This window comes from Mobula birostris, chromosome 3 (genome assembly GCF_030028105.1).
Source record: "Mobula birostris isolate sMobBir1 chromosome 3, sMobBir1.hap1, whole genome shotgun sequence".
NCBI lineage: Eukaryota > Metazoa > Chordata > Chondrichthyes > Myliobatiformes > Myliobatidae > Mobula > Mobula birostris.
The window spans coordinates 93786996-93802993 of NC_092372.1; the positions used below are offsets into that span (position 1 = coordinate 93786996).

The window sequence follows — 15998 nt, forward strand, 5'->3', positions numbered from 1 at the left end:
ATTTTTTTCTCTTCTATATTATGTATTGCATTGAACTGCTGCTGCTGCTAAGTTAACAAATTTCACGTCAAATGCCAGTGATAATAAACCTGATTCTGATTCTGAACATTATAAGATACCCTTACACCAACACTGTGGTTAGCTTTTGGCAATGCTCTGATTAAACAAGACTTTCACAGATGGGCCAATTAGTCCCCCCCTGAACTTTCATGAAAGCAGATTTCAAATTTCTTGTAGTTCCATATAATAAAAGATTATATTTGTGGGGAAAGGGGGGGGGGGGGGCGGAATCAGGGAATCCAAAACAGAACCAATAATTATTTAAAGTATTGCAAAAAAAACAGCAAGTGACTGCAGAATTTCCAATTTTCCCACACCAAATGACAGAAACATTAATGACTTGCGTTGAGTGAGAGGGAATGGGTCAGATCACCAAAATCAGGAGCTAAAATTAGCAGGATAGACGTCAGCACCATATAAAAAAAAACAATATACTACTGACGTTTGACATTTCAAAAAGAAAGACAGAAAACGCAGACTTTCAGGCTTGGCTGCGCCTCAGAAAGGATCAACGACTCAAGCCTAAAATTTACTTCCTCCTCCTCCTTTGAGAAATCCTCATGAATTCATTTCAAAACTGAGAATAGAGGGAGATGAGATAGTCCTAGGCTCTGAGAAAATCATCCAACAATCACAGTATTCAGCAGATTATCTGAAGAGGACAACAAAGTTTGGAACTCCAGCACAAGTGAGACGAGGTACAAAGTGACGATGCACGATATCTAAACCAGAAGAACAGTACTTATGTAGTTCAGAAAATATTTATAAAACAGTGCATAGTACCAACTGGATTATATTTCAACTAATAAAACTGGAAAGATTGTAAATTAACAGCAGATTAAACACAATTCATTGCTGGGACTTTCAGAGATGGACCAATTAGTCTCCCTGACCCCATCCCCACGAGTTTTCATGAAAGCAGACTTCAAATTTCTTGTAGTTCCATGTAATTAAAGCTATATTTGTAAGAAAAGGGAAAAAAAATCTAAATCCAAAACAGAACCAATGATTAAAAAGTACAGAAGGCAAGACAGCGACTATACTTCATTAGGAGTTTGAAGAGATTTGTCATGTCAACAAATACACTCAAAAACTTCTATAGATGTACCGTGGAGAGCATTCTGACAGGCTGCATCACTGTCTGGTATGGAGGGGCTACTGCACAGGACCAAAAGAAGCTGCAGAAGGCTGTAAATCTAGTCAACTCCATCTTTGGTACTAGCCTACAAAGCACCCAGGACATCTTGAGGAAGCAGTGTCTCAGAAAGGCAGCACGCATTATTAAGGACCTCCAGCACCCAGGGCATGCCCTTTTCTCACTGTCACCATCAGGTAGGAGATACAGGAGCCTGAAGGCACACACTCAGTGATTCAGGAACAGCTTCTTCCCCTCTGCCATCCGATTCCTAAATGGACATTGAACCCGTGAATGCTACCTCACTTTTTAATATATATTATTTCTGTTTTTTTGCACGATTTTTAATCTTCAATATATGTATACTGTAATTGATTTACTTATTTATTTTTATTATTTTCTTCTTTTTCTATATTATGCATTGCATTGAACTGCTGCTAAGTTAACGAGTTCCACGGCGCATGCTGGAGATAGTAAACATGATTCTGATTCTGACTCTGAAATGTAGTCAGTACCCATAAAGATACGAAAGCAGGTTACACCTTTCTGTGCCGGAAGCTTTTGACAGAACGAAGTACAAGAGTGAAGGATTTTTCTCCAAACTCACAAGCGAGGAGAATGAAAGGCCAGGTGGTGAAAATAAACAGACCCAACAATATCAACAAAGGGGTCAAAGAGTTTAATGATCTGTAAACTGTTCAGTATAAAGTGATCTGAGAAATCTGTGAGTTAATGCAGATATAGAGAAAGAATAAAGAGTACTTTGGGATTAAAAGACAAAGGAGAAGCCTATCTAAAGATTAAATTTACACCAACTTCCATTAGGCAAGCACGGCACGAGTAAGTGCTGAAGGACAGACCTACAGTTATAACCACAGGAAAGCCCTTCAACCCAACCCACTCATGCCCCCTGATGGCATTTGAGCCATATCACCCTCACTCATTCCACCCTTGTGCCTGTCCAAATGTCATTATTGTACCTGCCTCTCCCACATCTCTGGCAGCTCATTCCATATACCCATTGCCCTCTCTGTGAGAGGGCCCCTCAGGACCCTTGCAAATCTTTAACCTTGTACCCTCAACCTTTCTCATGCCACGGCCCTCTACCATGAAACAATGGGTCCGCAGACCCCAAACTGGGAACCTCTAATTTCAACACTATGCCTTCTAGTTTTAGATTCCTCTACCCTGGGGAAGACTACGACTACCTACCCTATTTATGGTCCTCATGAGTATCAATAGAAGAGATTGCCTAATATCGTAACTCTGCTGAAAGTGTCCACCTTGAGAAAAAGGACATGATCTTCAACCCAAAGAAAATTTCAGCTTTAGAGAAGTTTATATGGAGAATTATGGGCAAACTCCCCTGACCCTCCACATATCATCAAACACCAAACTTCCTGTGCACACGGGCAACAAAGACGAATCACGTAAATGTGGCCGAGAGAAACACCAAGATGCACTGCTCAATAAGGCCTATCGCGGGCTATCATCCCACCTCATTGAAAAGTTAAACATGAATCACAGATAAAGCAAGCGTGTTTCTACCGGGTGCACCAGCTTCCAGCCACATTCCGAAGGCCCGTAGGTTGGTAGCTTTTTACTTTGAGTTACCGTACAGTAACAGGCCTCTCTGGCCCAAGCAGGCGTGCTACCCCATTACACCCACACTAACCTGTACGTTTTACGGGAGGAAACCAGAGCCTTTACACGGTCATGGGGAGACATACAGACGGCAGCAGGAACTGAACCCAGGTTGCAGACGCTGTAGTGGCCTTACGCTAACCGCGAGGCTATTACTGTCACATGTACCGAGGGGAACAGTGAAAAGGTTTGTTGTGCACACAAATCACTTCCTCACACCCTCCTTTGGAAATCAATGCACGCTGCCGTAACCAAGTTCCTGTCGAGCAGATCTGAAGCCCAAAGGGAGACCTGAATCTAGCACCAATGATTCAGAAGTCACAAATCAAAGCCTGTGCAACTAAAGGTGCCCAAGAGGTTAAAGTTCAGCCACATCCTGGAACTTAGCACAGGCGCTGCCGCACTTGAATTGTTGATAAAAGAAGAGGTGGGTAAGAAAGAGGGACCGGAGAGTAACCAGCAGGTTGTATCGGTAGTGGAGCTGATTATAACGGCAATCAGTTTCATCAATTTATCTGCAACAGGTTAAGCACGAGTAGAGGAAAGTTTTGGGAACAAACTTGTTCTTCCCAAAGATGATTTCCCCAGTTAATGCCATTCCTCATTTTCAGAATTTACAAAAATCACTCCTTCACCCCAGGTTTGTTGAAATAACAAGTAGGGCAGATGACATTTTTAATTTTCTACCGAATTACCTGAAAAGGATTAAAATCGAGAGCTCTGACTGGGCCACTGTGACTATCATTCTGGCCGATCACAACTTCCTCTCCTCCTGAAATAACTTCGGATGGATTATACAGAATGATGTTCCCATTTTCGCCACCAGCCACAAGGACACCGGACACCAGGCCCTCAGATGCATTTCCATGGGTGCCCCAAATCAGCTTGTGGTACCTGAAGAATAGACAAGGGCAAGTACACATTTTAGCACATCACAGGATAGGCCTGGAAAAAGATCAAAAATCACAAAATGCTGGAGGAGTTCAGCAGGTCAGACAGCACCTATGGAAGGGAATAAACAGTCGATGTTTCAGGTCGATACCCTTTATCGGGACCGAAAAGGAAGGGAGAAGCCTGAAGGAACATGGTTTTTCATTCCGGCTTCTTCCCTGTTCCTTTCCAGTCCTGATGAAGGGTCTCGGCCTGAAATGTCAGCTGCTTATTCCCCTCCATAGATGTTGTCCCACCTGCTGAGCTCCTCCAGCAGTTTCTCTCTGTGTTGCTCTGGATTTCCAGCATCCGCAGAATCTTTTGTATTCCGGAAAAAGGTCGTTAACCTGAAACAGTAACTCTGTTTCTCCCGTCACAGGTGCTACCTGACCTGACTGGGTAGGACGGAAAGGGATATGGGCAGTGGGGGGAGTGAGAGAGGAGGATGGTAAGGTGAAAGGGCAACAGACAGGCAGGAGGGGAAAGGGCAGGTGAGGACGAAGAAATGAGGAAAGGTCAACCTCAAAGGATGGGTGGGGGGAGGAATTGGAATCCGCTGTTTTTTAAAATACTTTTTAAAATATTAAATAAGTTAATGTAGGACTAAAATTGTAGCTTAATCATAATTTGTACTTTTTTTAAAACACCCTCATGCATTTGTCACAGTGTATGGTGGTTTGTCCCCACTCACTAGCAGAAAGCGGTATAGCTGCTAAACTAATGGTTTATCACCCTGCTCATTTTTCATTGGCTGAGTGTTGGCACACTACCCATGTGATGTAACTGTGCAACCGTTGATTGGTTTACTCTTATCTAAGGAATTTCTTTTATCTGGATTGTAAAGGTGATAGGATTTTCAGAGGCACCATCTTTCCTTTCATTGAATCTATTAAATCACTGCATTGCCTCTCAGATCTTCACTTAGTTTTAAATGTCTGTATCTTTGTTAAACTTTAAAATTATCAATAAGAATGAAAACTCCTTGCTATTATTCATCCCCAGAAGAACCCAAAGGATCAGAAAAATTATAGCAATCTAACAGGGAGGTAAGCAAGGGGGTAAACAGGGTGCAGAGGTTGAGAGGTAAACAAGGGGGTAAACAGGGTGTAGAGGTTGAGAGGTACACAAGGGGGGTAAACGGTGTAGAGGTTGAGAGGTAAACGGGGGTAAACAGGGTGTAGAGGTTGAGAGGTAAACAAGGGGGTAAACAGGGTACAGAGGTTGAGAGGTAAACAAGAGGGTAAACAGGGTGCAGAGGTTGAGAAGTAAACAAGGGGGTAAACAGGGTACAGAGGTTGAGAAGTAAACAAGGGGGTAAACAGGGTGCAGAGATTGAGAGGTAAACAAGGGGGTAAACAGTGTGTAGAGGTTGAGAGGTAAACGGGGGTAAACAGGGTGTAGAAGTTGAGAGGTAAACAAGGGGGTAAACAGGGTGTAGAGGTTGAGAGGTAAACGGGGGTAAACAGGGTGCAGATGTTGAGAGGTAAACAAGGGGGTAAACAGGGTGCAGAGGTTGAGAGGTAAACAAGGGGGTAAACAGGGTGTAGAAGTTGAGAGGTAAACAAGGGGGTAAACAGGGTGTAGAGGTTGAGAGGTAAACGGGGGTAAACAGGGTGCAGAGGTTGAGAAGTAAACAAGGGGGTAAACAGGGTGCAGATGTTGAGAGGTAAACAAGGGGGTAAACAGGGTGCAGAGGTTGAGAGGTAAACAAGGGGGTAAACAGGGTGCAGAGGTTGAGAGGTAAACAAGGGGGTAAACAGGGTGCAGAGGTTGAGAAGTAAACAAGAGGGTAAACAGGGTGCAGAGGTTGAGAGGTAAACAAGGGGGTAAACAGGGTGCAGAGGTTGAGAAGTAAACAAGGGGGTAAACAGGGTGCAGAGGTTGAGAGGTAAACAAGGGGGTAAACAGGGTGCAGAGGTTGAGAAGTAAACAAGGGGGTAAACAGGGTACAGAGGTTGAGAAGTAAACAAGAGGGTAAACAGGGTGTAGAGGTTGAGAGGTAAACAAGGGGGTAAACAGGGTGCAGAGGTTGAGAAGTAAACAAGGGGGTAAACAGGGTGCAGAGGTTGAGAGGTAAACAAGGGGGTAAACAGGGTGCAGAGGTTGAGAGGTAAACAAGGGGGTAAACAGGGTGCAGAGGTTGAGAAGTAAACAAGGGGGTAAACAGGGTGCAGAGGTTGAGAGGTAAACAAGGGGGTAAACAGGGTGCAGAGGTTGAGAAGTAAACAAGGGGGTAAACAGGGTACAGAGGTTGAGAAGTAAACAAGAGGGTAAACAGGGTGTAGAGGTTGAGAGGTAAACAAGGGGGTAAACAGGGTGCAGAGGTTGAGAAGTAAACAAGGGGGTAAACAGGGTGCAGAGGTTGAGAGGTAAACAAGGGGGTAAACAGGGTGCAGAGGTTGAGAGGTAAACAAGGGGGTAAACAGGGTGCAAAGGTTGAGAGGTAAACAAGGGGGTAAACAGGGTGCAGAGGTTGAGAGGTAAACAAAGGGGGTAAACAGGGTGCAGATGTTGAGAGGTAAACAGGGGGTAAACAGGGTGTAGAGGTTGAGAAGTAAACAAGGGGGTAACAAGGGAGTAAACAGGGTGCAGAGGTTGAGAGGTAAACAAGGGGGTAAACAGGGTGTAGAGGTTGAGAGGTAAACAAGGGGGTAAACAGGGTGCAGAGGTTGAGAAGTAAACAAGGGGGTAAACAGGGTGCAGAGGTTGAGAGGTAAACAAGGGGGTAAACAGGGTGCAGAGGTTGACAGGGTGCAGAGGTTGAGAGGTAAACAAAGGGGGTAGAATCCAAAGGGTCAATATAAAAAAAAGTAAAATGTAAAACCCATGCCCCTCGAACCTCAGCTCTCCAAAACATAATTTCACAGATGACCTGGTGAACCACTGATTTCCATGCAAGGCAATACTGATTGGAAAAGGACCTGGTCGAAAAGTCATTCGGTCTACCTTGACAAACGAAGAACATTCAAGAGTTGTATTTACCTGTGATTGGACGAGAAGGTACCACAGGATTTCATGTCCAGGGTGGAATCGGCTAGGTCCAGCTCAAAGATCTCCAGGGAAGCATTGGTGCTGAACGTCGCGTCCAGCTGCTGGGCTGAGGTACCTGATGAGAACAGACATGCACAACGGAACAGCTGAGCATTCAACTGACTGATCTCAACAACAGGCAGACACCAACAACACACCCAACACCGTGAATATTGCTTTAAAGTTGCTGGACATGAACCATTTCCGACATCCACAAACATCGATTATTGTCAGCAAATATACATACACAGGCTATGCAATCAACTGAAAACTATTTCCTCCAGTAATTTTGCCCTAAAAAATCCTACATTTCAAATTCTCACTTCTCACTCTTTGTTCAGGCTCACTGCAACCGGGAAATAGCCACAGGTCCTCTCAGAACTCTTAAATCATCAATCCTCTCTACAAAGAATGTTATTTTTTTATTAAGCTGCATGTTATTTCATAACAGATATGATAGAGAATATATGCATTTATGCCTAAATCACATGTAATAAAAATATTATTTTCTAGGGAAAGGTAACTCGAGTTATTCTAGAGTTTGAAGCACAAGTAAAACCAAATACCGTGGACAACTGTTCGTACATGGAACAGACCTTCAATTTATTTGTATGAAGATGTAATTCAAAAATACGTTGTTCATAGAGAAAGCTGGCATCTTGGGGTAAAATAAATCTAAGGAAATTAGGCTTGAAGGGAAATTTAAAAGACTCCAGATTGTGAGACCATTAATTTCATTAAAACTGTAGTGAATACAAATAGAATCACAGGAAAAGCTGGTGTAGCTGGCGAATAGTGGAAAAATTCAGATCAAATTCCTTAGAACAGACTTATACGCTAAACATGAGTAGGACTCCCACATATACCATATATGACCATTACATCAGACCACAAGATATCAGACACATATTAACGTTATAAGACTGTTGAAGTTTCTCCTCCATTCTAATAAAAAGGTAAAAATGTGAAACTATTATGTACTTAAAGCAAAGATTCTTTCCTCAAGTTATCTCTGCTAACTTTAATGTGAAATTCACCCTTGAAATGATTCAGTTTGGACAATACTACAGTATAAATTTTACTAGGGGCCTCTTTTTCTACAATACTTACAATGATTAGGTGAGGGGTGCAGAGAACAGTGGGTGGAAATGATAACTAAATTGACTGAACTATATTGACTGATTAAAGCAAATCATTTCTCATTCTGTAATTTCAATGGCCAAGGTCAGAGATATAAATTTTATATCGGTACTGATCAGAACCCAACCAACCAGAATTGCCTTTCTCAAGGGTGTGCCAAGTCTAACATTTACAACTGCACTATGACTTACAGAAGTTGAGTCACATCAGTTAAGCACACACATACTAGGGTTTGATTGATCACTCTACATTGAAAGGCATTTGCCAGCAGGATGGTGAGAAGAAATGGAAACAAGGGCTCTGTATTCTCTACCCCCAAACATTCCAAGATAGATATCATAATGCAGTAAATATAATACTGGACTGGAAACCCCCTCATCACAATTTCAAATTCTTAAAGAAACGAAAACTTTAATCCCCGCCCCCCCAAACTGTTCAAACTCTGAAATGGAACAGAAACCATTCGTGCACAAAGGATGAAAACAAGGCAGCTCAAAATAAAAAAAGAATGTGGGAGGGGGGGAGAGAGAGGGGGGGAGAGGGGGGGGAGAGGGGGGGGAGAGGGGGGGGAGAGGGGGGGGAGAGGGGGGGAGAGGGGGGGAGAGGGGGGGGAGAGGGGGGGGAGAGGGGGGGGAGAGGGGGGGGAGAGAGGGGGGGAGAGAGGGGGGGAGAGAGGGGGGGAGAGAGAGGGGGAGAGGGGGGAGGGGGGGAGAGGGGGGGAGGGGGGGGGAGAGAGGGGGGGAGAGAGGGGGGGGAGAGAGGGGGGGGGAGAGAGGGGGGGGAGAGAGGGGGGGGGGAGAGAGGGGGGGGGGGAGAGAGGGGGGGGAGAGAGGGGGGGGAGAGAGGGGGGGGGAGAGAGGGGGGGGAGAGAGGGGGGGGAGAGAGGGGGGGGAGAGAGGGGGGGGAGAGGGGGGGGAGAGAGGGGGGGGAGAGAGAGAGAACATAGAAACGTGCCCCTCTTCAGCCCATTTACTCCATACCAAACACCAACCATCCGTTTTACACTTATCCCAACATTTATCTCACTCTTTATTCTTTCGAGTCTCAGTCTGGAACGTCAACTCCATAGACACAGCCACACCTGCTGAGTCCTTTCAGAAGATTTAGTGAGTGAGCGAGTGTCTCTCTCTCTATTTCCGACAACTGCGAAATCTCTTGTGTTTTTACTCTCCCATTCTCTTTGGCCCCACACCCACCCGCCCACCCAGATTTACCACCCACCTGGGTGCAAATTAACCTCCCAAACCACACGTCTTTGGAACGACGGAAGAAACCCACACAAGGTCAGGATTGATCCCGGGTTTCAGAAATTTCCGGTGCTGGCTCTTAACCTGCTCCGCCACCCCCAGGTGCTGGCAATAAATACTGGCCAACAACTTTTTCTGAATTTAATTTGATTTTCATATTTTCAGTTCCCACTAGCACTGATTTAGCCGAAATCAGTGAACTTTCCTCCCCCCCACCCCAGTGATCAATGTCATTCAGATAATTTTATGTGAATTACCAGCTTTTTGCGAAACGCACTGAAGACCTGCACAAACAAACAGTTTTCCATTCAACGTGCAATTCTCTTACCTGCAGCCAAGTAAACAGGGTGATGTTGGGAGGGACTCCATGCCTGGATGGCGGTCCGGTTGATAACCTTCAGCTTCATTCTTCTTCAAACTGGGAAGGAAAGAGAACGTAGGGGTGGTGAGGGGGTGAAGAAACTCGGTTCTGGAATAAACAAAAAGGCAACACTAAAAGTGTGCACTGATCCACTGAAATGGACAGAGACATTCAGTTCAGCACAAAATGAACATCAGGGACAGAGCGTAGACAAGCACGGTTAACACTGCTGGGACTTATAACTTATCAAGCGTGCAAGGAGGACGAGGCAGAAAAATTAAACTTGGAAAACATTTTAAACTGCCTTTACTTCCACAGGTGAGTACAGTCTCCTCGGACCTTGTCTGGATGATTGCATAAGTACAATGACAGACAGCAAAATACTTTCCTCAAAGAATGGACATCACAGCCAAACTGGATTCTTTCCCCTCACAAGATCAGTATCCAAAAAGATCCTTGCAGGAATTAGAGTACGTTTTCCCAGAGAGACAAATATTTGGTTACAGTAGCAAGTTGATATGGCAGTAGAACAGCAGCCAGAGGTCAAGGAAATCAAAGATCTTTTTAGTGTTTTCAGCGCCATCACATGGTACTCATCAAAATCTGTATATTTTGCAAGATGCATTAGATCACACGTGGTCACAATCAGATTGATTATCGCTGTCTTGTGTCTTGAAATTTGATGTTTTGTGACAGCAGTACAGAGCAGACATAAAAATACTCTGAATCACATTAGAGCAGACAAACTGAGAGGAAAATAGTGAGGTGGTTTTGGTGGGCCATTCAGAAATCCGATGGCGGTGGGGAAAACTGTTCAGTGTGGGCATCTTCCAGCTCCTGTAGCTCCTCGTTGATGAGGAGAATCGAGGAGAAGAGGGCACGTCCTGGAACGTGCGGGGTCTTTATGGTGCCGCCTCTAACAGTCAGACTCAAGTGCAAAGAGTTATTTTACCAGAATAAAGACCTGATAGATATCTTGAGGACCATGTGAAAGTCTGATACTGCAGATGCAGGACGAAAGGTCCAATTGCTGCCAGAACAAGGATGTGAAACCATGCGTTTAAGGTGATCATAAATTAAAGCAAGAGGGCATGCAAGAGAAGCTTATACTTGGCCAGCTGTTGCTCAGAATGTAGAAGTTGCTAAGGAATGGCATAGATTATTTAGAGGGACAGAAAAGGGTACATTATTCAAATCAGGTCAGATCAAAGAAGGAGCTTTAGTAATAACATGCAAGAGCTCAGAACTGGGCTGAACATAATCCATAAAATTTTTTATATTTTCACAAAAAAGATAAATTTAGAATGACCATTGACTTTGGATCAAAGTATTTTTAACAAGATATGCATTTAATAACTTTGAGAGAGGTTGAGAACAAAAATGTTTGGAAAAGGAACAATTTTTTCTATTGCTTATATATCAGCAACAGGTCATTTGCAATGCAGAACCATTACAAAATGGGAGAGAAATTCTTTAAACATGAACAATGCTGAGGAGTTATAGTAAATGGAAAAACGATGCTGAAATGCCACAGAAAATACTTCCATTGTTTATTTCTTTAACTACGCAAAATATCAAACTACCTCCAAAACGGACATCAGAATTCCATCATCTACTGTTTACGAAGTTTCATTAAGCTCTGACATTATACTCAAAAGTGATTCAAAGTCAGTAGTCATTACCAAATCACTCTTCCCAGAAACTAAGGTAAATAAAAGTTTAGCCAGGAAAGTTGACCGTCTTCTTTCCAAATGCTCAATCAATCTCACAAAAAAATCATTGCAAGGGTATAATTTAATGTGAAGAAAAATCTTGCCAGATCATCTCTTTTCAATATTTTAGCTGCTTCCAACAAAGCCTAGCACATCCTTCAAGGTCAAGGCCAGATTGGTTCTCGGCCTTGGAAGAAAAAGAGCTGTAAGGTATAAAATTCTTACAGACATCACTGATGCATCACTGGAAGAATATTTCCCCTGGCCCATTCCTGAACAAGGAATCTTTTCCTGTACCGCAGGCGATCAGCAATTTAAGACTTGGATAAAGGAAAATTGAGATATTGGATGCCTGGAAATCTTGGAAATTCTGTACACCGGGGTGCCTTTGACATTCCGCAGCTGATGTTGGATAGATACCCGGATGGTAAAGTTGTTGAAGGATGAAAGATTAGGATGGGAAAAATACACTGATCTAGAAGTTCAGCCTCTTCCCTCCAATTATTGAGTGACGGCAAAGTATCACCTGAGATTACCAAGAATTCATTTCCAATTTACAGTATTTCTTTACATTCACGTTTCTTTACTATTTAAGAGGCCATTCAGTCCACTGAGGTTGTACTAGCTCACAGAATGATCTCATTCCCCAGTTGATTTTCCCTGTTTTCTAGTCTCCCCACATCCCCATCAGTGCTCCTCAGATCCACACTCACTTACACTAGGAAAAATTTGTAGTGGTCAATTTAGCAACCAAACGAAGAGCAGGAACTGGAGTACTTGGAGAAAGCCCACAGAGCCACAAATAGAATCTGCAAACTGCACAGAGCACGGTGGGTTAGCGTTGAACTTTGAGGCACCCGTGTCCTGGCCATTGAAAGAACCATCTGACAGCTTTTAAACTGGCCCTCTTGCTCAATGTCAGAGGCAGAGGAGCAGCCGCAAGGGGGGCTTTGGGCGGAGGCCGGGCCGGGGGGGCTTCGGCCAGTGAGCCGGGCTGGGGGGGCTTCGGCCGGTGAGCCGGGCCGGGTTCAAGGGCTCAGAAGGCTGAACAAATGCACCACGGTTACCACAGAGTTTATAAAAACACGCGTGTCCCCACAAAATCATTCAGTCTTCCCCAAACAGAAGCCCTAGATAAACTATGAGATCCACAATCTACTGAGGGCCAGATTAGTAGCTTCTGGCCTGGTGACCAGACAAAACACAGGAAGTCCAGGTACGATCTCCAGAGAGCCATCACACATGCAAAGTGGCAACTCTGGACCAAATGAAAGACTGAAGGCTGCTCGACAGCTGAGTCAGGGCTTGAATGCTGTCACCTGCTACAAAGGGAAACCAAGCGGCATTGCTTCACTCGCAGACGAGTTCAATGCCTTCTATTCCCACTTTGCGGAGGGACCTTCACAAACTCCCACAGCCCCCGATGACCCCGTGATTTCATCTCTGAGGCTGATGTGAGAGCATCCTTTAGGAGGGTGAACCCACGGAAAGCATCCGGCCTACACATGGTACCTGGTCGAGTACTAAAGACCTGTGCTGATCAACTGGCTGGAGTGTTCACCGAGATCTGTAACCTCTCGCTTTGGCAGTCTGCGGTACCCAGCTGCTTCAAGCAGGCTTCAGTCATACCAGTGCCTGAGAAGAGCAAGGCGACCTGCCTCAACACCACTGTCCAGTAGCACTTCCATCCACAGGGATGAAGTGTTTTGGGAGTTTGGTGATGAAACATATCAACTCCTGCCTGAGAGACGAATTAGATCCACTTCAATTTGCCTACCATCACAACAAGTCAACAGCAGATGCCATTTCATTAGCTCTTCACTCAACCCTGGAACATCCAGACAGACATCAGGATGCTTTTCATTGATTATAGCTCAGAATTCAATACTATAATCTCCTCAGAATAAATCAATAAGCTTCAAAACAGTGGCTTCAATACCTCCTTTTGCAACTGGATCCTCGATATTCTCAGTCAGTTTGGATTGGCACGACACCTCCTCCATGATCTCTATCAGCAGAGGTGCACCACAAGGCTGTGTGCTTCACCCCCTGTTCTACTCACTTTACACCAATGACTGTGTGGCTGAGCACAGCTCCAATGCCACATTCCAGTTTGCTGATGATATCACTGCCATGAACAGAGTCAGAGGTGGTGATGACTCATCACACAGGAGAGAGACTGAAAATCAGGCTGAGTGGTGCCACAACAACAACGTCTCACTCAATGTCAGCAAGACCAAGGAGCTGATCACAGACTTCACGAGGAGGAAACCGGAGGACCATCAGCCAGTCCTCATCGGAGGATCGGAGGTGGAGAGGGTCAGGAAATTCCTCGGTGGTATCATTTCAGAGGACCTGTCCTGGGCCCAGCATGAAAGTGCCATTACAAAGAAAGCACAGCAGTGCCTCTACTTTCTTAGAAGTTTGCGAAGGTTTGGCACGTCACTTAAAACTTTGACGAACTTCTATAGATGTGTAGTGGAGAGTGTATTTTCCGATTGTATCACGGCCTGGTATGGGAACACCAATGCCCTTGAACGGAAAATCCTGCAAAAAGAAGTGGATACAGCCCAGTCTGTCACGATTAAAGTCCTCCCCACCACTGAGCACATCTACACAAAGCAGCATCCATATCAGGGAAACCCACCACCCAGGCCATGCTCTCTTCTTGTTAATACCATCAGGAAGGAGGTACAGGGACAACAGGGCCCCCACCATCACACTCAGGGACAGTTAGTACCCCTCAACCATCACTGAACTGTTCCCAACAACCTACAGTCTCACTTTCAAGGCCTCTTCATCTCATGCTCTCAATATTTATTTATTATTATTACTTTTTTCCCCCTTTCTTTTTGTACTTGCACAGTTTGTTGTCTTTGGTTGTTTGTCCGTCCTGTTGAGTGCGGTTGCTCACTGATTCTATCGTGTTTCTTGTATTTACTGTGGATGTCCACAAGAAAATGAATCTCGGGGTTGTATATGGTGACATACACGTAGTTAGTAAGTTTACTTTGAACTAAGGAGCTGATTGCTGACTTCAGGAGGGTGTACGTGGTGGAGAGAGTCAGCAGCTTTAAATAACGGGGCATTAACCTGTGCCCTGGGCCCTGCAGGTAGACGTAATCGTGAGGAAAGCACGCTAGTGCCTTTACTCTTCGGAGGTTCAGGAGATTCAGCTCGTCACCGAACACTCTCACCAGCTCTTCCCAACAGTTGGACGTACTCCGACTGGTCCCACAGTGGCCTGAATGCACAGAAGCTGCAAAGAGTAATGGAGTCTGTACAATACATCATTGGCACGTCCCTCCGACGTCGGTGGCTTCTACGGGAGCTGCTGCCTCAAGGAGCAAACGTCTGTCGAAGGTCCCCGGCACCTGAGCCACGCCATCTTTTCACAGCTACCACACCACCAGATTCAAGTACAGCAGTCTGTCTTCAACCATTCAGTTCTTGAACCAACCAGCAAAACCATAAACACCACAGAGACACTCATCAACTCCCTCTAAAACGAGATTAGTTTTGTTTCGTTCTAATTTTGCTGTCATGTAGGATATATGTTTAATTTGCTTTTCTCTTGAGAAGGCTGCGTGCACATTGCCAGGTCCCTGCAATGCTGCTGCAAGCGAGTTTTCGAATGCACCTGTGCCTGCGTGCACAACTATAGAGTCAACCGTGTCTTTGACTTCAACAACTTAAATGACGGTCAAGAAGAAGGAATGCTAAAATGTGAATGGTGAGGTGAGGACACACACTGCAATTCTGTGACATCCACTACCGGCGAGGTTTGACACTGAATGTGAAACTCCAATAAGGGGGGCTCAACTCCAACAGCAACATTATAGCCACGATACTAATGAAATCTGAGCTACCATACGTGTAAAAGTTTGAGACCTACAAAATCCTGAATTTGATGGTTCAGTGACAGAGTGGGTTTCTGTTGACACATAGTTCTTATTCCCGTACCTGTCACAACTGGGATAAGGTCCCCCTTGTCTTTGCCTACATTCCCACGAGCCTCCATATCCAACATCTCATTCTCCGCAACTTCCGCCATCTCCAACGGGATCCTAACACCAAGCACAACTTTCCCTCCACTCCCCCCACCCAGCTCTCCGTAGGGGGCTCGTTCTCCATGTGGCTCTCTTCTCCGCTCATCTCTCCCCACTGATCTCTCCCGAGATTACCTAAAGGAGCGGCTCAGTGGAGTAGTGGTTTGCGTAATGCTAACACACCGCCAGCGACCGGGGCTCAATTCCACCGCGGTCTGGGAGGAGTGTGCACATTCCCCTGTGACCGCTTGGATTTCTCCCCGGTGACTCCAGTTCCCCCACATTCCAAAGGTGCAGAATTTATAGATTAATTAGTCACGTGAGTATTATTGGGTAGCAAGAGCTGACTGGGCCAGGAGGACCCTCTCCTGTGCTGTGTATCGAAATAAGAAATTAAATTAAGTACGTTGTCCAAGTATGACTTTTCTCCTGGTCAAAAAGAAAACAAAAAGTGAGATGTGTGTTAAAAACCACATAAAAATAGGCTGAAGTAGATCTATTATGTAAATCAATAGCTGATGGTCAGAACAGATTTGATGGACCATTTATGATGGGCAATATCAGATTAACTACTTATGAAGATAGTCAATATATTGATATTAATCACAGGATTCCACTCAGAATAAAACAATTTCATCTTTATTTATAAACTAAAAGGAACAAATTCTTAACAAAATTAACAAATGGGAC

The 15998-nt window shown here is 44.7% G+C and overlaps 1 protein-coding gene across 7 annotated transcripts in view; it reads right to left on the reverse strand.

The window, feature by feature from the left end:
- Positions 1 to 15998, reverse strand: part of sec31a (SEC31 homolog A, COPII coat complex component) — a 93829-nt gene that overhangs the window by 71420 nt on the left and 6411 nt on the right. For 6 of the 7 annotated variants that reach the window (XM_072253042.1, XM_072253040.1, XM_072253044.1 and 3 more), the window contains exons 2-4: positions 9515 to 9604; positions 6752 to 6875; positions 3535 to 3733 (exon numbers count right to left, since the gene is read on the reverse strand). In XM_072253042.1, coding sequence (XP_072109143.1) covers positions 3535 to 3733; positions 6752 to 6875; positions 9515 to 9593 — 402 coding nt within the window. In that variant the 5' untranslated portion in view covers positions 9594 to 9604. Of the gene's footprint in view, positions 1 to 3534; positions 3734 to 6751; positions 6876 to 9514; positions 9656 to 15998 lie in introns of all 7 variants that reach the window. The other variant, XM_072253041.1, reaches the window with a different exon arrangement.